Source organism: Mustelus asterias, chromosome 11 (assembly GCF_964213995.1).
Source record: "Mustelus asterias chromosome 11, sMusAst1.hap1.1, whole genome shotgun sequence".
Lineage (NCBI taxonomy): Eukaryota > Metazoa > Chordata > Chondrichthyes > Carcharhiniformes > Triakidae > Mustelus > Mustelus asterias.
This window is the reverse complement of record NC_135811.1, coordinates 25,116,418-25,133,175: the sequence shown is the minus strand read 5'-3', so window position 1 is coordinate 25,133,175 and position 16,758 is coordinate 25,116,418. Positions and strand designations below refer to the sequence as shown.

The 16,758-nt window shown below is 44.4% G+C and overlaps 1 protein-coding gene across 2 annotated transcripts in view; it reads right to left on the bottom strand.

Moving 5' to 3' along the window:
• nrap (nebulin-related anchoring protein) overlaps positions 1 to 16,758 on the bottom strand; it is a 114,444-nt gene that overhangs the window by 73,770 nt on the left and 23,916 nt on the right. The window contains exons 10-12 of one of the 2 annotated variants that reach the window (XM_078223276.1): positions 11,430 to 11,546; positions 8,883 to 8,987; positions 7,668 to 7,775 (exon numbers count right to left, since the gene is read on the bottom strand). In XM_078223276.1, coding sequence (XP_078079402.1) covers positions 7,668 to 7,775; positions 8,883 to 8,987; positions 11,430 to 11,546 — 330 coding nt within the window. The remainder of the gene's footprint in view (positions 1 to 7,667; positions 7,776 to 8,882; positions 8,988 to 11,429; positions 11,547 to 16,758) is intronic. The other variant, XM_078223277.1, reaches the window with a different exon arrangement.

Below are 16,758 nucleotides of genomic sequence, written 5' to 3'. Positions count from 1 at the left end.
ATATAACAACAACAATTAAAAGTGTGGGCACTCATTCCTACATGTAGTGAATGGATTCGACTGTAAGTAATTGAGAGAGAGAGAGACAGCAGACTTAGATGTGAGAGGCAGACAGGTTATAATTGAGATTGGGAGGGAATGGCAAAATTGGGATTGTGCAGGATCAGAGAGGGGAACAGGAAGGTTATAGGATCACATGATAATATTTGTGGTGGTGTACTGTAATGGTTTGACTTAATCACAGCTCTCTCACTGCACTGTGTATGTTTTATACACTTATTTTTCATAGAAATCATAGAAACCCTACAGTGCAGAAGGAGGCCATTCGGCCCATCGAATCTGCACTGACCACAATCCCACCCAGCCACTATCCCGCATATTTACCCCGCTAATCACTCTAATCTAAGCATCCTGGACCTTAAGGGGTCATTTAGCATGGCCAATTCACCTAACCCGCACATCTTTGGACTGTGGGAGGAAACCGGAGCACCCGGAGGAAACCCACGCAGACACGGGGAGAACGTGCAAACTCCACACAGACAGCGACCCAATCTGGGAATCGAACCCAGGTCCCTGGCAGTGTGAGGCAGCAGTGCTAACCACTGTGCTACCGTGCCGCCCCTTGGCATGTATTAAATTAATGTGGTTGCTTAGGTCAACACATTCAGCCTTGCCGGAACCAAATAGCTCCTGAAATATGAAAGGAGAGGTTCCAGATCAGTGATATGTCAAAGACCCAGGAGCAGTGGGGCAGGCAAAGAGGGCAAATTAGCCAAAGCAATTTGGAAACAGCACAAGACTGATCTTGACATTGTTTTGAATTCTCTCTCTCATGTGGTTATGTTATAAATATTGGGCCCGAGTATACATTTGAAATAATGGTGAGGTTCTCCGTGCTCATTGTCACTCGACAGAAAATTGGACAGTAACTGTTGGCGACCATGCGTGAACAGGTGAGATTGGATTTTCATCCTCAACGTGGGTAGCAGGAGTCAGGAAAATTCCCAGCTCAACCCACTTGCATTTCAGGAGAAAGTGCTTGCTGAGGCGGGATCTTCCAAGGCAGGAGTGGATGTAGGATGGAGTCAGGCCAGCCGACATGGGGAAAAGTTTGGAGGCAGCCACAGGGGTTTCTGAGTGCAGAGGTGGCCTGCCTCAGTCATGTGTTAGAATAAAAACACAGAGGCCCTCCAACCCTCACCCTCCAAACACTCCCCTTGCCCCATCCATGTCACCTCATGCCCCCCCAAAAACTCACCATGGTTTCCCATGCCCACTCTGCCAAGCTTTGCCCATCTACCCAGCCTCCATGACTCCTCATGTCTCCTATGCCTAGCTATGGCACTTTATGCACGTTAACCTATTAAGCACTGTCTAGAACCAGTGAACCCTGTAGTGTATAGTGGGATGTGTTTAAAAAAAGCAATTCATTCATACTTTCTCCTGTCTTGAAAACAAAGTCATTTCACTGCAAGCTAATAGAAACGTCACTCATCCAGACACTTTAAACTAACAATACTAAAGACCACAAACCCTTGAAACCACTTAACTTCTGTAAACAAACATTTGAAATTGACAGCAGTGATCAGAGCACCTGGACTGTAAAATCAAACAATTAATCTCTGATTTGCAGGTGTTCAAGTACTCCAATGATTGTAAGGCTCTCAGCAAGCATAGATAAATATTATACGGTTCCCTCCGGGTGCTCCGGTTTCCTCCCACAGTCCAAAGATGTGCGAGTTAGGTTGATTGGCCATGCTAAAAATTGCCCGCTAGTGTCCTGAGATGCATAGGTTAGAGAGATTAGTGGGTAAATATGTAGGGATATAGGGGTAGGGCCTGGGTGGGATTGTGGTAGGTGCAGACTCGATGGGCCGAATGGCCTCTTTCTGTACTGTAGGGTTTCTATGATTCTTCTATGATAATGGGCCTGGTTTTACTATCAGGTTGCACCCGTTTTCAGGCGCAAAAACTTGGTAAAGTCGGGTGTAAGGCAAGTAGCGCAATCCGCATCCACCTCCGCGCATATTTCCCATTTACCAATGGCTGAAAATGGCCGCCGTCGGGACCGTGCCAGGAATGGGCGTGACGTCAATTTAAATGCATTTGCATGCATTTAAATTGACTTAATGGGCTGCAAACTTACCAGCATGTCCCCCTTTACCACGGCGTTCGCCCCTCCAGATTCAGCGTGAAACACACATGGTCTGCAAAGGTCCAATTTGGAGCTCCAGCTTTTGAGGAAGTAAGTTCAGAGCTTCCGGCAGCTCTCTGACTCAGATCGGTGGTGGTGGCAGGGGTGTGGGGGAGGAGGCCGGTCAGATCAATCTCTGGTGGAGGGAGGGGACAGGGAGGTCTGCTGCCACTCTGCGTGTGATCGGTGTGGGCGAAGGAGGGTCCACTGCCACTCTGCGTGTGATCAGTGGGAGGGGAAGGGGGGTCCGCTGTCACTCCACGTGATTGGTGGGGGGGGAAGGGGGGGTCCGCTGCCACTCTGCGTGTGATCAGTGGAAGGAAGTGGAGGGTGGGGATAAGGGGGACAGTAATGTTGTGCGGGTGGGGCAATATCTGAGGGGGCCAAGGGGAGGCATTATCTGGCCTGGTTGTGATGTGGCAGGGGAGAATTTGTCTATTTCTTTTTCTGTGCATGCACAGTTGGAGGCGCCGATCGGAGCTGCAGTGTTTTGGACGCGATAAGCCCCGTCCACAGGCTTCTGCAGCGCGGTTCAGAATTGCTGCTATTTTTTCAGGTACAGTGCGTATGGGGGCGCTTGAGAACGGGTCTAAAAGTCGGATCTGAAACACTCCCAGTTTCAAGTCTGCCTAGCACTTAGAATGAAAATGGTAAAATAGGGCCCAATGGGTCTGGAATTGTCACAGCTGGACATCAGGGACATAAGAGGCAATAGGGAGCAGTTGGATGGGCAGAGCCTGGCATAGGGAGCATGAATGGCCATGTGAGATAGGTAGATTGGCAGTGCCAGGGGAGGCATCAGTGGGACATTTAGAACTTACCTTTAAAAAGGCCCCTTCTTGTAGACTAAGGTTCACGGCTCATCTGAAGGGCCATGAACCATGACTCTTTAAAAACCTGCCCCAACCCCATGAATATTGCAGAGGAATTGGAGATAGCCATCTCCATCATGGAGCCAGCCAGGTCGGAGGTACCAGATTCAGGTATTTGGCAGGCATTGGCCTGCACCTTTTAATGGTGCACGCAAAAATCATACAGTCCTGAAATGGGATCGGGAATCCCAGAATAAGGATATGCCCGATTCCGGGATTCCCAACCCCAAGTCTTCCCAACTCGGTGAAAATCCTAGGCATAGCAACGCAGGAACATTAAAGATGGAAATCAGTAAGTTATTGAATGAAGTGACCTGGTCCACCATGGGCTCTGCTATAACAGTATCTCACTGAGTGAGATTCATTGAACAGCACGGACCTGTGGTATTTATATGATGGTTACTTATGGACAGATCAGAAAAAAAGAGTTTTGGCCTATCCCAGTAAGTAAAATTAAACTGCGTGATAAATCTTAAATACGATCGTCTCTCACACTGAAAATTAACTTGTATAAGGGTGGAAGCTCATTCTTCCAGATTTTAATTGGTGTTGGACGTTTCTTTTTAAAAATCAAGAAGCACTTTTGCTTTCACCTCTCTTTCTCAATCCCATCTTTCTTTCATTCTCAGTGTTGCTTCCTGTCCCTGATTTGGTATTGAATTAAACATACTAACTTATATTCCTTGTCCATACTATATGGACCTCATATAGAGCCCGATTTTACCACCAAGTTGCGCCTGCTTACGGGCACGAAAACTTGGTAAAGTCGGGCGTGAGTCGAGTAGCGCGATCCGCGCCTGCCTCCCTTTACCAAGGCCCAAAAATGGCCGCGATTGGGACCGCGCCTGGAAAAGGCGCGACGGTCATTTAAATTGACTTAATGGGCTGCACGCCCAACCTTACCGGCACTTCCCCCTTTACCACTGCGTTTGCCCATCCGGAATTGGCACGAAACAGACATGCTCTACAAAAGTCCGATTCGGGCGCTCCAGTTAATAAGGTGGTGAGTGCCGAGAGTCCGACAGCTCTCTGCTTGAGAGCAGGGGCGGGGCAGGGCGGGGGTGGCTGCAGGATTCTGGGCGTATTAAGCCCCGCCCACAGTTTCTGCAGCACGATTCGGAATCGCTGATATTTTTTCAGGTACAGTGAGTATGGAGTCGCCTGAGAACGGGTCCAAAAGTCGGATCTGAAACATTTCCAGTTTCAAGTCTGCCCAGCACTTTGAATCAAAATGGTAAAATAGGGTCCATTGTCTTCAATATGATTGCTTAATGAGACACAAGTCTGTTCACACAGGTGAATGACAGATCCCCAGTAGGAATGGATTTTGAATCATTTTCCAATCAGTGCCCAGCTAGTGCAAAAAGTCTATGAAAAGTCCTTGAAGGCAAGAGGAAATGTGATGAACAGCTGAGGCTGTCCGTCCACAAGATTTGAGCCTTTATTTTGCGCAGTATATGGCAACTGCATTGTAAAGCCCCATGACACCTACATTTTGTAGAACATTTTCTATTGCAACGCGACTGAGCCAAACCTTTGAGCAGAATTTTATTGGTCAAGTGTGATCGGAGAGAAACCTGAAGTGTAAGAAACAGTCCGCGCAGTGTGATTGGTGAATTATCGAAATGCACAAACTAATTAAAAAGCATAGCCACTTAAAAACTACAAATAAAGAAACAAAATTGATTCACGCTTTGTTCCTCGATAACACACGTGAAGTACGTTGCACACTTGAGAAACGTCATTAAAAAGCGTCTAAATTATGTGTAAAAGGTACTTTAGTTTGAACTACACATGCCAATGGCAAGAGTTTAAATCAACTTGAAGTTAGTAAACCATACAGCTGATGAACCTGAATTATTAGCAGAGGTGACCATTAATCCGATGTTCTTTCTCCATCTCAATCCATCAGCATATCTTCTATTTATTGTCCCCTCACGTGTATATCCAGGTTACCCTTAAACTCATCCATGTTGTTCATCTCAACTACCTATTGTGGTGTGAATTCCGCATTCTAAGCACTTTCTGAATAATTTTTTTTTATCCATGAATTCCTTAAACGGATTTATTTGTTATTGTCTTACTTTTAAGGCCTCCAGTTCTGGGTCTGAATTTTCGCTGGGACTTAGCCAAGATCATGCCAGAGCCTCAAATGTAGAAGTCTCACTCTCAAACTTGGCACATGGCATTTTTGCCAGGGAAATGGGGCCAGGTTGTAGTTTGAACATCCGTGGCTCATGGAGGCAGCTGCACAATGTTCAGCTGCCTTCAAACAGGTCCAATTTTCATCAGTGGGATATGCAAAACGTGACTTGTGGGCTTTGACATTTGAATAAAAGGAGTAAAGTTGCTGGAGTCATTTGGAGAGGTAGGGCACCCTTTTGGAGAGGTAAGGGACACCTTTGGGAGAGATAGCATGCCCTTTAGGAAAAGTCAAGTGCCCTTTAGGATTGGTAAAAGTCGACATAAATGTGTGTAAAAAGTGAATAAACTCATTGGAACTGTCAAGGCATTTAAATCCCCAAGCTCTTAAATTTATATTTAAAAGAGCAGGTTGCTGTGATTGTTTACAACTTGAAACCTGGTCAGAGAAAATTATTCCCCTGGGGCCATGTCTGCCCTATCCAACACTTTCATAATCTTAAAGATCTCTATTGAGTCTCCCCTTAGGTTATTCTTTTGTAAAGGAAAGAGCCTCAGGCTGTTGAATTTCTCCTGACAGATGTTAGCGATCTGATTGGCTTTTTTTGTTGGTGTTCTTTGTAATTCTGCATTTGTGATGGTGTGGGAATAGGTTGCAAATGAATTGTTAACGCGTTGTGCAAGTTGCATTGGGCATGAATGAGCTGCCTACAGGGTGGACCTGATCGTCACTGGGGGAGAAAGGCTGGCTCAGGGTAGATAGAACAAATGCAGCTGAGGAACGCTAAGGCACAGATCATTACTCAGGACCACTCGCACCTCATAGCTCAGAAGGCCGGACAACAGCCTCTGAGCCAAACACAAGCCCGGAAACCCCACGCCTCAGGGAAACAAACTTACCACAAGCATTTCCAGCAGGTGGGTGATTCGCCGGTAAATTGAGACATTTTTGGAAACTGCTTTTGCTCTTACATTTTTTTCAAACTGCGCACTTAAAGTTTTAAAGTTTAAAGTTGATTTATTACTGTCGCAAGTAGGCTTACATTAACACTGCAATGAGGCCACTGTGAAAATCTCCTAGTTGCCACACTCCGGCACCTGTTCGGGTCAATGCACCTAACCAGCACGTCTTTCAGACTGTGGGAGGAAACCAGAGCACCTGGAGGAAACCCACGCAGGCACGGGGAGAACATGCAGACTCAGGACAGGCAGTGACCCAAACCAGGAATTGAATCTGGATCCCTAGCACTGTGACGCAGCAGTGATTTGATTTGATTTATTATTGTCACCTGTATTAGCATACAGTGAAAAGTATTGTTTTTTTGTGCGCTATACAGACAAAGTATACCGTTCATGGAGAAGGAAAGGCGAGCGTGCAGAATGTAGTGTTTCAGTCATAGCTAGGGTGTAGTGAAAGATGCTAACCACTGTGCTAACCACAGTGCCTCCATCTGTAGTTGCCAAGCTTCCAAAACAAAATGGTGACTGAAAAAAACCAAAAGGTTTTGAGCAATATACTGGTTAAGGTACTGGTTAAGGTTTTCTGGTGCACCATTCAGGATGGGCTGTTTTTATGCTTAAAAAGTAATTTTTCATTGAATATTCATCTGCACACTTTGTGCACCTTTTACCGTCTGTTTTGATTTGTCTCCATTATGAAATGAAATTTGAGTCATCCCAGTGCAAGTATGACGGATACATTACACATCAAACACAGCCTTTAGTCTGGCATAGCCTAATTACTGTTCAGTAAGCTAAAGATTCAGATCATTTAGAGTTGAATTGTTGTTTGTGCAGGTAACTTTTAAACCAAAAGTGAGAATCACTTTGCAATTTGAAAGCTATTTGTGCATCTATAACAAATTGTGTTGTTTGGAGTTTGATATCTGTGAATCACTTTATTTTTAAAATATTAAAAATAAATAGTCGGCTAGATGTACATGTAAGCTATCTGATCCGCAATGTATTTACTTGCTAACAATATTTAGTCCATTTAGCCAGGCAGTTTAACAGCAATATTTGCACTTACATTTACGAGTGTAAACTGATTTTGATTGCGTTACAAACTGCGCATATTACTTAAATGCCAGCTTGTCATGAGTGCTATAGACCATAACTCACTTCAGAGTCACTGCATTGTATAACGAATGGCACAAATCAACATCTAAAACTATCCAAGAGTATCTCTTCATACATAAAATTACACTCCTTAAAATGCATTGGAGCTCTGAACAACTGTACTCTGTATAGGCTTGGAGTGTTCCCACTAGAAGATCACACATACCACGGAATGGATCCAATTAGCCCAATGGGTCCCATTAGCCCTACTTAACCATTAGCACCATTATCTACATAGAATGGCGTCTTCACTTAAATCAAAAATAGCTACTAGCCAAAAGTACCACAACAGCGAATTTAAAGATGAATTTTGAACAGTTGCTACTTTCGTTTCTACTTACATCACTTGCCAAGCTTCCAACTTTCATACAGTGTAGTGTACGACTGTCCATACCTATTCCTTCATAGTGGCCTTTCACTTGATTATGGTAGGCTTCTTTGTATTTCAGCTACACGGGAAATAGAACAAGTTAATTCTTTTACTGCATTTCCCAACTACAAACTACATAGAGGTAGGTAGTACTACTTAAGCTAACTTTACTGGAATTGGAAAAGTTATATTTTCCGTGCCAGAGAGATTCTTTGTCAGTAATTAACATGCATTAGGTCATTAAAAGTTCACTTGCACTTGAATTTATTCATTCATGGCACATGGGCATCACTGGCTGACAAGCATTTATTGCCCATCCCTACTTGCCCTTGGAGGGCAGCTGAGAGACAACCGCATTACTGTGGCTCTGGAGTCACATGTAGGCCGGGTAAGGATGGCAGATTTCCTTCCCTATAGGACATTAGTGAACCAGATGGGTTTTTCTGACAATCGACAATGGTTTCATGGTCATCAGTAGGTTCTTAATTCCAGCTATTTTCTTGAATTCAAATTCCACCATATGCTGTGGTGGGATTCATATTTCGGGTCCCCAGAACATTAGCTGAGTTTCTGGATTAATAGTCCAGCGATAATACCGCTAGGCCATCGCCTCCCCTTGAATGAACAAGCCCTAATTTTTTCTGGCAGGTTTGGTGGGCATCAAGTCAGCAAGTACTACAGGTTCATGTCTTTCCATGTACTTGAATGCCAATTTTTTCAGCAAGATACCCAGTTTAGCCCAGCTTCTGGATCTAGCTGTTCGATATATTCCTTAGTACTGATAGCCTTAGCAATATTTCTAATGCAAAATTTACCAAGTAACCGCAACTGAAAAGAATTGAGCTGTCATATGACCATTGGAGGAAAGTCAAAAATTACAAGTGACAGTAACAGCAAAAGTTGGAACATTTGGTCTAGAGTGGGGATGTTGGTGAATAGAAGATCAAATTTAGGTCAGGGCACTTTCTAATCCCATAACCATAGTTTTATTCTATTTCTACTTTAAGGAGCACAGTTGAATCCCCAGTTAATCCCACCACCTATATGTAATTAAACACATTTAATATACAATTAACAATTACCACAAAATACTACAAATGCAATTATCAACCTATCAGACTAAATTAATTAGTCTCAGTGCAAACTATTTTAGCCCTCAAACCAACAAAAAATTGCAGTAACTCACATCACTAGTAAATTTAGATAATTTCGCAATGTTCTTGAACTGAGGTGTCTCGCAGTAGTTAATGCTGTAACCTTTACATGTGTCCAGGTCCTTCTTGTACTCTTTCTGAAAAATTTATAAATAAAATAATTAGTAACAGGAAAATGCGGAAGTATTCAGTAAGATGCTTTGGGAAATTGCTTCCCAGACCAATGATGACAGGTTCTGGTGCAGGGTAAGAAAGTTCCTAATTTTGACATTGAATCAGGATCCCAAGATCAGAATGCTCTCCTTAGGCTTTCCCCAGAGCAGACATGAAGACAGCCAAACTCCCTTAGATTTGTAGGACAAGTAATGGTTGAGATAGTTAGGAAGTCAAATAAGACCGATTTTAAAGCGGAATCCTGTATTTTCCACTGGGACATGTTGTCCGATGTATCAGCAAACCCCTTCCCCAGAATCCCCAAAGCAAGTGCATAGTGATAAGAGCTTCTTCAGTGAAACCGACAAGCTGTAGAGGCTTTGATTGATTACAGAGAAGAATTCCCGAGAGTCCCTGAGGCTGGAAACCCAATCAGAGGACCTTGGAAGGAAGGAAGCCTGACTGGCAGAGGTAGTCTCCATCATGAGGCTCCTTCTGAAGAGGTGCTGATTTTAATAAACTAAACAGTGGCAAACAACTGTCAGATCACCCCTGCGGAGGATGGCCATTGGTGGTAGCAGGGGTTTGTTCATGGATGCAGTTCTGGTGGAGAGAGGTTAAAATAACCAGAGCAGGCCAGCCGCGAGCAAGCCATCACCAGGTACCTTCTGGGCTTTGGCCTCAGTAGGGCGGTATTCCCAAACATCCCATAAAATTGGGCAATTTATTATTCACATTGACAATCCCATCACTGCCAATCAAAAAGTTAGTAATGCTCCACCTCCAGCAACTTTACACAGAGACTGAAATGCTTGGGACTACTGAGCCAGTGCCTAGTTTTTGAATTTCTTCGCAGTCCTTCAAGCCCATCCCATCCTATCCCATCCCAAAGGACTTGCAAGATCCCACCTTCATAATTCAGTTTAATTAGGGAATAATTATGTTGCAGCATGAACATTTCTATGTCTTTGTCACCGGTATGAGTTGAGCTGTAGTATCTTTCAGTTGGCTGTTTATTATTCTACCTTCATCCAAGTTGCTGCAAACCATGGACTCTTTCTCAACTGATTAGCTGACCAGCCAAACTGGGCAAATGCCTTTGTCAATGCCACTATCAAACTGGTCCTTTAAGGCAAGCAAGCAAGAGTTAAATTTCTTTTTTCTCCATATGAGAAAGCCTCTGTTATTCTCGTGAAATGACAAGAGATTTGCTATGTACAACCAAAAGAGAAAATGCTGGAAAATCTCAGCAGGTCCGGCAGCATCCGTAGGGAGAGAAAAGAGCTGACATTTCGAGACCAGATGACGCTTTGTCAAAGCTCTTTTGGTTTCAGATTCCAGGATCCGCAGTCATTTGCTTTTATCTTTTGCGACGTGCAATGTCTCCCATAGATTTGTAAATCAATGACAAGTAATTTTTGTCAACGTCAGGAATTATGAGGGGAATTTTCCCGTCCCGCCCACCACAGGAGTCATGGCGAGTGCCGATGGAAAATCCCACCCTATAAATCAAAATCAATTAGGCCAGATATTACCACTGGATCCTCAGGAAGATAAAAGTAAGGTATTTGATTGTTCCTTTAAATGTATCGTGTTTGCAAACAAAAACTATTGTTTATTATTTTAAAATCTCTCAAATGTTCTTCAAAGGGATTGAGACTCCACACTTGAAAATGTATTTATTCCTGGCCAGAGAGGTTGGGTGTTGTAATCATGGCTTAGTACACCATTAAAACTCAGTCCTGATTGAACAAGGATTAAAGTATTCACTGATTTTCAAAGGGAAAATGGAGTTGAATTTCAAGTCAAATCACTGATTCAGTGTTGGTTGCACAAAGAGCACAAAACCCAAGAAGAAACAAAGGACCGCCAAAATAAATTTCTGGATTTCTACATTTAACACTCAGTGGAGAAGCTGCTGTCAGTTTTAACAGTAATGACAGTTTCACGATCACTGCAAACACAAATTCTGGACCATAAAATGTTTATCGCATGTTGGACATGCGAGAACTAAAAATTCACAATTACAGAGTATAAGAGTATAACACACAAGTAGCCCTGGCACACACTGTTATCATCAGCACTAGAAGGAAATGCGTATGTAAAGTCTCCACACATTCATCAAATCGGTGGAAAATCCAGTCATACATATCCACCTAATAAACACATCGTGCTGTTTAGTACAAGTACCAGAACACATTGCAAGGGCAATTAGGGATGGGCAATAAATGTCGATCTAACCGGCGACACTCATATCCCAAAAACAAATTGTAATTCATTCACAACAAATCAATAAAACAGTAAAATATTCATTTTTTAATGTAAGGCAATGAATTTTATTGAAAATTAACAGCTAAAAACACTGTTTAAAGTTCTCTCAATAATTGTAAGAATCTGGTTTGCGCAATTAGTTATACTTTCTTTACCTCACTGACAAGCTTGTTAGCCTCCTTGACATGCTTCATCGCTAGATTTTCTTCAGCAGTTAGTATGTGGTACTGGGCTGATCCCTTCATCGATGTTAGATCTTTTCTGTATTTTATCTGCAATCATAAAACAATTTGCCTCTTAAGCTTTGCCTAGGCATACACATTGAATACTGGAGACCTTAGTGTCAGCTAGGTGCTTGAAACCCAGGAGTACATATAAAGTCTCAATTCCGAAAGTCCAAGGATAGAATTTTCCCTTCCGGGACAAAGTCCCATGGCAGGATCAGGGATTGGGAGTGTTTCCCACCGTGGAAGCTGTTGAGAATTTGCCCTGTATCTCATGACCCCGCCATATTAAATATGCATTAGTGGGGGGATTTGTGACGTTTCTTGTGGCAGAGCAGTGTGGATGGCCCATGCTCCGCAATTATATCTGGGAGACATTTCTAAAAGGCATCTGGATATAATTGAACCACTGTTGAAGGTAGAAGATGGACCTCCAAGAGCACGCTGAAGATGCAATTTGGACCACCGGGAACACTCTGAAGCTGCAAGATGGACCTCCAGGAACACTCTGAAGCTGCAAGATGGACCTCCAGGAACACTCGGAAGCTGCAAGATGGACCTCCAGGAACACTCTGAAGCTGCAAGATGGACCTCCAGGAACACTCTGAAGCTGCAAGATGGACCTCCAGGAACACTCTGAAGCTGCAAGATGGACCTCCAGGAATGCTCTGAAGCTGCAAGATGGACCTCCAGGAATGCTCTGAAGAAAGAAGATGGACCTCCAGGAACACTCTGAAGCTGCAAGATGGACCTCCAGGAATGCTCTGAAGAAAGAAGATGGACCTCCAGGAACACTCTGAAGCTGCAAGATGGACCTCCAGGAACACTCTGAAGCTGCAAGATGGACCTCCAGGAACGCTCTGAAGCTGCAAGATGGACCTCCAGGAACGCTCTGAAGCTGCAAGATGGACCTCCAGGAACACTCTGAAGCTGCAAGATGGACCTCCAGGAATGCTCTGAAGAAAGAAGATGGACCTCCAGGAACACTCTGAAGCTGCAAGATGGACCTCCAGGAACACTCTGAAGCTGCAAGATGGACCTCCAGGAATGCTCTGAAGAAAGAAGATGGACCTCCGGGAACACTCTGAAGCTGCAAGATGGACTTCTTCAAAGACACTGAAGCTAGAGGATCCATCTGATACGTATGCTCCCCCGTAACCCCCTCACCTGTCTTTGCTGCCTGTTCCAGGGTCCAGGGTCGCTAGAAGCCTCCAACCCGAACTCCGGAGGTAGCCCCAGGCCTTCTCAGGTAAGTGCCAATATGTACACAGCACGCTGCTCCAGACGTGTTCTGGACAGCATGATTCCCCAGTGGCAGCACGGGCGTTCAGGCAATGGGAGGCGATTCCAATTTGGCCCTCATCTGTATCCCATTAGCAGGATACAAATTAATTTGGCACCAGCCTTTGGCGGAAATTGTGATCCATCATGGCGGGTGGGAACAGAATATTCCATTGTCAGGAAAAAAGTTTTTGCAGTTCCCGCTACATTATCCTGTCCACCCGCGATTAAACCTGCCATGGGGGGAGGCAGAGAGGAAAATTCCACCTTAAAACTCCTTTGCCTCTTAAGTGATGACTGGAATTTAAGCAGCCAGCAATAAATGTGGCCTGGTGTGTACATAAACTCAAACTGCTGGCCAGAAAACTAAATAACAATGTGAATTACAAGCAAACCTTGCTGAAAGGCTAACGTAAACCTAAGTAACATATCAAAACAAAATGTAAATTCATACTCAAACCAGAGCCGGAATTCTCCGGATTTGCACGCCCCCCCCCCCCACCCCACCCCACCCCCCCAACCCCACCCCACCCCCCCACCCCCCACCCCCCCCACCCCCCCACCCCCCCACCCCCCACCCCCCCCACCCCCCCCCACCCCCCCCACCCCCCCCACCCCACCCCACCCCCCCCCCACCCCACCCCCCCACCCCCCCACCCCCCCACCCCCCCAGCGAGAATGGAGAATCCCAGCTGCAGGGGAGGTCGGAGAATTCTGGTCCCTGTCTCATTCTAAACCTGGTCAAAGGTGAGATAAACAGATGTTTAATTGCATGCTGGGCGATAACATGCATGCTATAATTTTAGAATACCACTCTGTTACGATCTCTATAACAGATTCCTGGATGTGTATTTTTTATTTCATGAAGGACAATTCAATTATTGAACCGATCTTTTTTGCTCCCGGGCAGGTATGTATTTTTCTCTCATTCATATTTATTGCAGCGCCATTCCAGATTAATTTATCGAACATGATTATACCTTTCATGATCCTTGAAATGTAAATGAAAAATTCACTGATAAAGCCTATGCCTATCATGGTTTAATTAAAGCATCAACCAGCCTTCAATCGTACATCAATCTTATAAGGATTTGAAATTTAAAATAGGCTCTGACCTATTTCTTTATCTGATTAATAGGTATGTGTTGAAATTATTCTTTTACGCAGGAGATGCCAATCAACAGTTCAAACTTCTGCATTCCTGAATTCTTCTCGTTTGTCCAATAAGCTACAACGATCCCCCTAATGGTCAGAATTCTCCGGCCGTTCACACCCCATCGCCGTTGCCACTGAGGACGGGGAATTTGGCGTTCTGCCAAATTTCCATTCACCGCAGCGGGACCGAAGAATCCCACCGGCGTGAACAACCGGAGAATTCCGGCCAACAATATCCACTTTTCACTTTGTTAAGAAATAGAGATCATAAAATCCTACAGTGCAGAACAAGGCCATTCGGCCCATCGAATCTGCACCTACCACAATCCCACCAGGCTCCATCCCCAGAACGTCATGCATTTTACCCTAGCTAGTCTCTCTGACACTAAGGGGAAATTTAGCATGGCCAATCCAGCTCATGCACATCTCTGGACTGTGGGAGGAAACCGCAGCACCCGGAGGAAACCCACGCAGACACGGGGAGAATGTGCAAACTCCACACAGTCATCCATGCCGGGAATCAAACCCAGGTCCCTGGAGCTGTGAGGCAGCAGCGTCACCATGGGGGAGACAGCTTCATGGTGCAGAACGCCTTCTGAGTTTGAAAAGAATAAACCTTGAAAACAGGGTTAGCCAAGAAGTAGTGATTAGGTTATGACAACCATGAACTTTAACAGCTTGAAGGTTGTCAAGGAAGGTGGGAAGAAGATGTTACATGTTTGAGGCCCTGGAAGAAAATGAGTTGGATTAGGAGACTGTGCAAAATGTCTTCACTCATTTAAGTGTGGGAGTAGACAGGAGGAAGAGCTTGCAGGATGGTACATTTGATGCTTAGTAAAGACAAGAGGAAAGTTGAGACGGGAACTGACCAACCTGATGACAGTTGTAGATTATAGTAGATAACATAAGGAGGCCAAGAATTAGGAGGAAAAAGAATTACATATAAATGTATATTTTATGAAAGATCGTAGGAAAGATTTTGGGCTACAAATTATGAAGCCGGGGAGGGGGAGGGTGGGGGGGTGAGGGAGAGAACAGATCCCCTGCCCAGAAGCAAAGTCAACCTAGAGCCAACTCAGTCCACACCGGATCATCCCACAGCCGTAACACACTGTAAAGGGGTTGAACAGAAGCAGGGTGGGATTAGCTGGCAATGCCAGCAGTCCCAGTAATGTCAAGACAACATTAGCAAGGAGGAGGAAGGTGGCCCAATGGATCCCCAGAAACAGATAAGGGCTGTTCATTGGGTAGGGAGGAGGGGGGTGCTGCCCCAATACGGAAAGGGCTCCCCTGTTTTATGGCATGTGTAGCATATTATTGCAGTCGATTGGCTTGGTAAGAAGCTCAATTGACCTGTAATTATTTATTGCAATATGATGGTGGGCCATCTGCTGATCTCCCATATTATGAGGGTGAGCTCGGGGTGGTGGGAAGGTGGTGGGGTGGACACCTGCCCTATTTTATGTCCCCCACCCCCAGTGCCGAAAAGCCGAAAACACAACTGAGGGAGCATGTGAAACTATGGCTCTTGTTTTAGTGTAAGAGGATACAATGATGAGTGGTATAGGGAAGACTAGGAAAGGGAAGATTCTTAATGGCACTAATGTTAACAGTAAAACCATAACGGATGTAATGAATGGGAATCGAAGCCAAACAAATGTCCAGGCTCAACTAGTTTTCACGCAAGTATTGTACAATAGACCAAGGAAATTAGATATCATCAGTTATTATCATCCAAAGTTCAGATATTTAGACAATATCAAATGATTTTGAATTATACCATTAATCAAAAAAGAAGTTGGGGCAAATAGAGAAGAGGGACCAGTGATTTTAACACATTTGGTGAGGTTGCTGGAGCCAACCGTCTGAACAGAGCAAGTGAGGAGCTGGAAAGTGTTATAAGAACATAAGAACTAGGAGCAGGAGTAGGCCATCTGGCCCCTCGAGCCTGCTCCGCCATTCAGTAAGATCAATGACTGACCTTTTCATGGACTCAGCTCCACTTACCCGCCTGCTCACCATAACACTTAATTCCTTTACTGTTCAAAAATTTACCTATCCTTGCCTTAAAAACATTCAATGAGGTAGCCTCAACTGCTTCACTGGGCAGGGAATTCCACAGATTCACAACCCTTTGTGTAAAGGAGTTCCTCCTCAACTCAGTCCTAAATCTGATTCCCCTTATTTTGAGGCCATGCCCCCTAGAGTTTGGGAAAATTAAGATGCTTTTGTAGAAAATAAGTTGTGTCCAACTAATCTAATTGGGTTATTTGACAGCCACTGAAGCGGTGGACAGAGGTACTTAAACGTATGTTGGAATTTGGAGTTGGTTTTGATGAAATTCAACCGAAAAAATTGCCAGTTAAAATGGAAGCACATGGAATTTAAGTACTTTCATGGCATGGAAACTGGTTGGAAGATAGAAGAGATGGAAAGGTGGAATATTCTCAGATGGGAAAGCTGCAACACATGGGATACAACCTCAGCTTTCCATTACATGAGGGTCATTTTGAAAGCTTCAGTTCCTGGCTTGCAGCTTCACAAGACCAGAGTACAGGTCGAAGAATTGGACCTCTGGTGTACTAACTATGGCCTGCACCTGATGAACAAGGTTGCATCCCACAAGCAGAGGCCTGTGTGTTACTGCTTATATACACATTTCCTGGATTAAGAACATAAGAATTCGGAGCAGGAGTAGGTGATACAGCCCCTCCAGCCTGCTCCACCATTCAATAAAATCATGGCTGATCTGTCTCAACTTCTCTTTCCTGACTGCTCCCCAAAAGCCTGATTCACTAAGAGATGGAAAATCTGTCTATCTCAA